This window comes from Dendrobium catenatum, unplaced genomic scaffold (assembly GCF_001605985.2).
Source record: "Dendrobium catenatum unplaced genomic scaffold, ASM160598v2 fragScaff_scaffold_134, whole genome shotgun sequence".
Lineage (NCBI taxonomy): Eukaryota > Viridiplantae > Streptophyta > Magnoliopsida > Asparagales > Orchidaceae > Dendrobium > Dendrobium catenatum.
The window spans coordinates 946,423-955,044 of record NW_021318596.1 but is presented as its reverse complement, the minus strand read 5'-3'; the positions used below and the strand labels follow the sequence as shown (position 1 = coordinate 955,044).

At 35.1% G+C, this 8,622-nt stretch overlaps 1 protein-coding gene across 1 annotated transcript in view; it reads left to right on the top strand.

The window, feature by feature from the left end:
• Positions 1-4,231: 4,231 nt before the first annotated feature.
• Positions 4,232-8,622, top strand: part of LOC110095292 (DNA mismatch repair protein MSH4-like) — a 9,875-nt gene continuing 5,484 nt past the window's right edge. Inside the window, exons 1-2 of the mRNA XM_020820764.2 lie at positions 4,232-4,387; positions 4,461-4,583. Coding sequence (XP_020676423.1) covers positions 4,295-4,387; positions 4,461-4,583 — 216 coding nt within the window. The 5' untranslated portion in view covers positions 4,232-4,294. The remainder of the gene's footprint in view (positions 4,388-4,460; positions 4,584-8,622) is intronic.

Genomic DNA, 8,622 nt, shown 5'->3' with positions numbered 1-8,622 from the left:
CTTTGACAAAATTGTGATGAACTATGGATACAACTTGAGAAAATTTGGTTCAAAACACCTCGATTACAATCAAAATCATTGAAAGGACATGCTCTTTGCAAATTGAATTTGTTCAATGCTTAGTGTCTAATCACCAAAGAAGCACATCCTATGATCATTCTCAACCAAAATGTCAAACAAGGGATGCAATGTAAGTCAACCATCGCTTGAATGTTACTCGTTCACAATATAGATGTGGAAACTACCTAAAAAAGATACCCATATTGTATGGGTTGCTGCATAAAGGTTTGCTTGTGTGTGAGGTTACAACATAAATTTTGAGATGCTTGAGAAACAAGGAATTGTGCAAGAATATGAATAAACCATGTAATTAATTTATTATTATTATTATTATTATTGTTATTATTATTTAATTAAAAATAAGAAATTAATATCTTTTTTAAATCTCGTATATCCGCACTCATGAATCTCACATGATTTTTTTTGTTTGTTGTTGTTGTTGACGTTAAAAAAATAATTGAAGTTTTACCTAAAACTAATCTTGTTGAACACCCTTTGTCCTCATCGGCTTGGTCCCGCTTTGCTTTTAGCCCTCTCTTCCTCTTTTATCCACGAATCACAGGCCCTTGGTTCCTTCTCATTTCGTGCTTACCTTGCTCGCATGAGGTCGCTGCTCACATGTGTTGATACAATTTTCGTGTTGAACCAACTCGTATCGAGTCGAATCAGGCCAAATTAGGCCCATTTTTGCTCGATTGCCTCAATTGAACCTAGTCAAACCCAAATAAACTCAAATGTGACCCAAATTGAGTCCAATTAAACTTAAACAAATTAAATACATGTTGTAAGTCGTTTATTAAGTTTCATATGATGAGCTTTAAAATTTGCATGGGTATTTTATCTTCATCTCTTTGATCTCCAATAAAGTGAATGACCTTTAGTCTTAGGCTTCTAAGCTTTAGCTTTTCTTATTGGACCCAAATATTATAGAAACTTCTTCCTCTTTGGCCCCAAAGCCAAAGCATATCTATTTTGCTCAAATCAAATATATAATCCCTCCACTTAGACCCAAACTCTAAGTATCCTCTCGCTTAACAAAAACATGTGATATCTCTCTTTCTTATGACATTTAAAATATAATCTTTAGATGTACTTTAGGAGTTTCCTTCTGTTAAAATTCACTTACCTAATTAGGTGAGTTTCATAGAGTCCTAAGCCAAACCCTTAGGTATGTTACTTTACCCTATTTAGTAAGCATCTCTCTTTTATCCAAATACTAAGAGAACTCAAAAAACTATCTAAAACCCATTTACTTTTCTTTTGATGTAATGATAAATCATTTCACCTAAAAAGTGGAATACCTATTGTGAGCTCTGAAAATTTACACCCCAGCCTCTCCGCGACCCTTTCTTTTTTGTTGGTGGTGAGGAGAGTTTTAACGAGTTTAGGTTCCGGTGTAAATTTCAGATTGGGCTTTTTGATGACACTACCCAGAGAATTCGCTCTCATTTGTGAGGATTTTATGATCCGTGTTTTGGTTTCCTATAGGTGTAAGCCCCTATAGTTAATTACTTATCCCGATAACGAGAGATAACTTTCGATTAAGGCTAATCATTGAACAGATACGTAGTATCCAACATATAATAGTATCAGAATTAGATATTAAAAATAAAAAGTTTATCACCAGACACTTAAAGCGAATGATGGGGGAAATGATGATGAACGTCTGATCAAGATCCCATGCTTCCATCATCTTGGGTCATCATGGTCCCTAGTCTACCTAGTCAAATTAGGTAGTCAACCCAACCTGATCGAAATCCTTGGTAGCCTTGGGTTGCGTCGTCCAAGGGTATCATGTAAACTTAGGATGAATGTTTGTCTAACTTAGGATGAATGTTTGTCTAAGAGGACATATTTGAGTCCACCTTAGCTAACAAAGGCTCTGTGCTCTATCGATTATACTCTATTGATTCGTTACTCAAGAGTTTAGAATCATTGGGGAACATATGGGCTCTGGATATGATCTTAATTTAGTGTTACCATTTGGTGCCAAAACCATCCAGATAGAGGGTTTTAAGTCATAATCATTTTCCTGTGGTGCCATTTGGCTGCGAAACCACCAATTAGAAGATATGTGCCACATCATTACTGGCAAGAGATGCTTTGAGAATGAATCCTAGTGATATTTTCTACTAGACATTCACTCTTTGTGAGCTGAATTAATTTTTAAATTTATCCACTTTGACAAACTGTTACAGATGATGGATGGATTTTTTCTTTAAGTTATAAGATGATTTATTTCATTTTGAATATCTTAAGTTTTAGTGATTTTTGAGTTTTGAACTTTCATTGAAATTGGAGTTCCTTAATAATTAATTTTATGATTTGGGGGCATTTAAAAAGTATGATTCCCTCCGGTTGAGATTAACCACAACACAACCATCATCAATAGAGTATTTAGTCATTTGAGAACCTTGTCAACTCTGTTCATCAGCTATCAGAGGATCGAGTTCAATTATAGATATTGTGAGTTATCATTAGAGCATTTAGAACCAAGGGCTTATCTTTAATGATACATTTCATCTAAAGATCCATTGAATGCCTCATATGAACTTTAAAATTAAATATCTATTAGATTTGTGATTATTTGTTCGTTTGTTAATCCAAGTCATGCCGACTCCAATCCTTCGAAGGAGGATGAAACTCGAATATTTAACTTGTGTAGCATTCTCAGACCTTAAGATTATAAGTTCAACGGAGCACATTCGGGTATTAAATTAATGTGCACGCTTCTTGATGTAGTTTCTTCCTTCTCAAGGCGATATCATATTTCTCGAGGCTATCGCCCACTTCCCAAGGTTGCTACACACTCTCAAAGGCGTCGACTTGCTTATTGATGTGTCACATTTAGATTTAAGGAATTTTAATTTAATGCGTGAGGGAAGACTTAAAATATATTTAAATATAATACTACCATTTAGGCGAGTTGATATATGCATTAGAAGTCTTTGTTCTTTGCCTACAAGTAGATTAATATGTCCATCAAAAGTCTACTATCCTTTCCTGTAGGCTCGTTATGATATTTGCATTACAAATCTCCTCTTCCTACCTGTAGGCTAGGTATCACATTCATTTTACATGACTTATACATGTCTATAGGCAAGTCATGTCCGACTTTGAGAGGAAGGGAATGGAAAGAGTAAGGTTGCTGTTTTGGAGAGGTGGTGGTTTTAATTTGTGTAGTGGGTGAAAGTAGGATGTGGGATGGGAAGTGTGCAGATGAGCGAGGTTGTTTTTGGGTTTGAATGGAGGAGAGAGGAATGTGGGCCAGGTGGCCGATACACATTTTGATAGCAATCTTTGATCATATTTACCTTTATCTCCATTAGTAGCGATACTTAGTTAAACACTTATATCTTTGGATCTTAGGATTCCATAAGCAATAGGCTTGTCTCAATGCAATCAGTGGTTGCTATATGAGTTATTTTATAACCATTCTGAATATGAAATAATTAAAAATCAAATAAAAATTTTAAGTAGCATACAACTTAAAAAAAAAAACTATTATTTGGATTAAATTTAAATATCCTCTATTCCTCAATTAAATAAAATGTCACTTTTAGAGTGACATACCACGTAGCCGACAGACATTTAAATATAGCCTCTAAGCATGTTGGGATTAGAATTTTTTTTACACCTGTATTATTTTTGTTTGGTGTGATGAACATTAATTGGATTGTTTGCGTTTTATACACTTACCATTAAGTGGTTAGGGTAGAATTATGCATGCTCTTTTCTACATGTGGTTAGGGTAGAATTATGTCCAAGAGGGAGGGAATAAATAAGTCATGATTATAAAAAATGCTTGCTTATAGGTGCATTTCTAATACGCACCTAGTAAATAATCCAAACATGTATATATGTATAATCAACCAAAGCAAGAAAGTAAAATGTTATGTCTCAATTATTATAATTATTAATGGCAGCAGAGTTGTCTGCCTTATAAGAGAGAAATATTTACTTAATAGAGTAAAGTAAATATGCCTAAGAGTTTAACTCAGGGCTTTGTGAAATTCATCTAATTGGGTGGGTGAATGCTCGATTTGAATGGGATTTACTAGTGCTTTTACATTGGTATGTTAACTTCTTGTCATGCTTATGACCAAATTGCTTCCCAATTCATCTTTAATTTTCCTCTGTTGTAAGCTCCATCTGTTTCGTTGGTTATTTGATAGCTGGAAGGGTCTGATATTTCTTATACTTTTTTGCCAGTTATACTGTATTTGCTACACATATGGAAGCTTTATCTGAGATGACAACCATATATCCAAGTGTAAAGGTCCTTCATTTTGAAGTTGACTTGAGGAACAACCACTTAGATTTTAAGGTAGATTGTTCGATTTGAAGTGGGAATTTATGGCAACATACTCTGCATTAACTTAATGTACTTTGTTAATCAGTTTCGTCTAAAGGATGGGCTTACACATGTACCACATTATGGCCTTCTATTGGCTGGAGTTGCTGGCCTGCCTAACTCTGTGGTTGAAACAGCAAGAGACATCACTGCAAGGATCACAGAGAAGGTAATTGGAATTATCTCCTATTATGCCTGATTTTACATTTCTAAAATTCTAGAGTAAACTGAGATAAAAAGCAATCCATGCTAAATTCTCATAATTTATTTTCAAGCGTTGAAAACGAGAGAACGGTGATAAATATCATTCTGTCTGACGTCTAAAATATTTATGAGAATTAACTTGCATTTCATTCTTCATTCATTTAATCCTATGGCATGGGATAAACTAAGAGAAATGTTGATAATTTTATGCGGTCTTGTTGGTTGCTATTGGATTCCTAGTTTTTTTTAGGTGCATTTGCGACTCATACTCCTTTGAGCCTGTTTCCTCAACTTTAACGGTTGAGTTGAACTTCCTTACCTCTAGCTAATAGTCGAGCTGTTTCTTATCCTTTACAAAACAAGCAAGTGGAACTTCTTTCTTCTGCGTAGCTATTAAGAAAAAAATCTCCTTTGATCGAGCAACTTGTGACCTACATGGTTGAAATCCAAGAGCATATTTTATAATTTTATGTTTCAAGTATTATCTTCACAAAGGAAGACTTTTTATCCAAAGTCCACTGTAATAGGCCCTTATATCAACAAATTTTTATTATCATATCAATTATTATTTATAAATTTTATCTAGAAATAGGGATAATAAATTAATATAATTGTTAATATTCATATATTAAACACTGCCGTTGCCAGATCCCAAGTCTTAGATGAGAAAAGTGGAAGGTTGCGTTAGGTAGTCGACAACCAGCGTAAAATTTGTCGAATATTAATGACATGAATCCTTTAGGAGGAAAAGAATTCATGTAGCCGACCCCACGTAGTTGGATAAAGGCTTGATGTCGTTGTTGTTGTTGTTTTTAATATTCATATATTAGGAATCTAATGACTTTTTTTCTTATGATAACAAAGTTGATTTAATAAATTATATAATCACTGCCTTGTATGTTATCCTTTCTTTTTTATGCAAGTGGAATTCTCTGAAGGAGGACAAAATATTTGTGCTTAAATCTTTTTGTATGGTATCATGCAAATGCTCCAAGTCCGTAGCCTTCATTCTGTCTCTTGGCTTTAGCTCCATGAAAGTCTTGTAAAGATCCACGAGGATCTGTTGTTTGTCAACTCGTGATTGTAAAAGACCCCTTAGTGATCCTTGTGTAAATCCATGAAGATCTGTTGCTTGATCCCATGCACCTATGCTTGCGGTCCGCTTGTGATCCATTACTCAATTTCTACTGTGCTTGTGATCGCCTTGTGCTCCATCTCGTGCACTTGCGATCAGCTGCTCTTGATTTGCACTCTACCAACCCAGTGCACTTCTTTTTTTTTGCATCTTAGGCTCTCAGTTTACTTCCCACGTACACGCTGCTTGCGATCTGCTGACTATCCAGCCCATTTCAACAATCTGCCCATGTTCGTTTACAACATGCCTCAATTTTTAGTCGAGTGTCAGATTTTTGAATCATCTGGATTTCTCTTTTATTTAGCTCAAAGGTGTTTAAATATTATGTTATCTGCCAGATTACTAATATATATATATATATATATATATATATATAAATATATGTGCACCCGCGCGCATGTGCGCTTGTGAGTATTTATAAAAATATATATATAATCAAGATAATGTCGCCAGGCTATTCCATAGAGAATATGAGGTTGCTAATTATATTGAACAAGACCTCTCAATTCTAGTTTTCTAGGCTTCAAAAATTATGAATCAAATTAATTTATATAATTTATGCTGAAGTCCCTTCAACTTCTCTTTTGGCTATTCAAAAGGCTTACAAACTGAATAAAATATATAAATTCTTGATGAACTTTGTCTTGAGTTTGATAAACAAAGTTGAACCTTGGAAAATTGATCCACCACCTGAGCCAGCTAATGTGATTTCAGTCACCGCTCCTAGACAATGTTCTAGAAAGTTTTATCCTCCAAATTGGTATGTCTTTCAGTCCATGTTGACCATGATATTTTTTTTTCCTTAAACCTATTCAAAGGCAACTGAAAACAATTCTTGGAATGTGACTGGTTGAGAAACTTCAGACTCTCGAGGATAATCATACTTGTGAGATTGTTCATTGTCCTTCAAATGTTAAACACATATGATGAAAGTGAGTTTACTCGATCAAAATTCACTCTTATGATATTTTGGATTACTATAAAGCATGATTTAGTATTCTTGGCTACAAACAAAATTTTGTGATTGATTTTGGCTGCAAACAAAATACATATAATTATTTTCTATCTTATTAGTATATAGTTAATTGAGCAATTCACTTTGTAACTATTTGTATGTTACCCTTTCTTTTATATATAATCAGTAGAACTAGGGGCATAAATAAGTCGAGTCATGTTGAATATCTACCTAATTTAGTTGTGGCCATTTTGTCTTTATTGAGCTCGAGTTCATTTATTAAGCTCAAAGCTTGAGCTCATTTATTGAAAAGTTTTTAGGCTTGAACTCGTTTGGAAAGCTTGAGCTCGTCTCAATTGTTGAGCTCGATTTCTTAGTTTTACATTCAAATTTTCGAAGTTTTTGATAATTTTTTACTTTTCATAGAAAGATAAAATATATTTTTTTGGTTATAAAAAAAATTTAGAGAAAGCATATGATAAAGTTCCAAGAGAAGTGTTATGGAGAGTTCTAGAAAAGAAAGGGGTTAATAATGCTTATATTCAAGTTATTAAGGTTATGTATGTAGGAGTTGTTAGTTGTATTCAAATACAAGGTGGTTTGACCAAGTATTTTCCTATTTCAGTTGGATTATATCAAGGATTAGCCTTAAGCCCATATCTTTTTTTTTTAGTCATGGAGTTAATTCTCACTAGAAATTTGCAAGAGGTTGTACTCTGGTGTATGTTTTTTCGTGATTGATATTCTTCTTGTTGATAAGTCTAGAGATAGAGTTGAAGGTATACTTGAATTATGGAGGTCAACCTTAGAGTCTAATGATTTTTGTTTGAGTAGATCTATAACGGAATATATTGAGTGTAATTTTAGCAACAATAGATTTAGTGGGGGATTGTGACTTTAGGCGATCAAGTCATTAATAAGAGTGTAGGTTTTAGATTTATTGGGTCTATTGTTCAGAGTGATGGTGAAATTGATGGGGATATTATTAGTAGAATTTAAGTTAGATGGTTGAAGTGGAGGAATGCATCGGGCTTGTTGTGTTATAGAAAGATCCCCCTCAAACTTAAGGGAAAATTCTATAAGATGGTGGTGAGACCTACAATGTTGGTGCAGAATGTTGACTATTAAAAGAGAAGCATAATATTAAGTGTTGTAGAGATGAGGATGCTCAGGTGGATGAGTGGCTTTACTCTTGGGGATAGGATATGAAATGAGCATATATGTGAAATGGTTGGAGTAGCTGTTTGAATAAAAAATTTGAATAAAAAAAATAATTGTAAAAAAAGGGAGGGGGGCATTAACTAAAGCACATTGGCATGTAGCCCATGTCTATGTAAAAAATAACTTCTCCAATCACATAAAAGAAATGAAAGAAACTAAAAAAAAGTTGTGCGCAGTTATGCTCTTTTGCAATCGATGGAGATCTCTTATCGATCGTCCTCCTGATCCTTCTGAACAGCTCATGAATGGACTTGTTCCGAATTGGCCTCATCCCATTTTCCAATTCACGTGAATGAGACCCTCGCTTGTTTGCCTCTTCCCGTATGCGGGCGCATGACTACACCTCCCATCCGACCCCGACACCTCTCGTCCGACCCTAGCATCTCAAGTAACTGTGCCTAACTCCACTTCATGTGCGATAGCCAACCGCCTAGGCCACACCTCTCGCACAAGCCCGACTTCCCGTGCCCAACTCTTTTCTGCAATCCTTCTCCCTCATGCGAATGAAGTTGATCGAAAGGACTGCCTTTGCCTCCCTCTATGTCCTTTCCTATGCTACTCACACGCCCGATCAGAGCTCGCTTGACCGACCCAGGTTGGGCCTCTTTCCCTCTGTGCACGCCCACCTTCTGCACTGTCTGACTCCAGCTATCGAGCCGTAAGAGCCCGTGCTTGATCTCCCTCTGTATCATT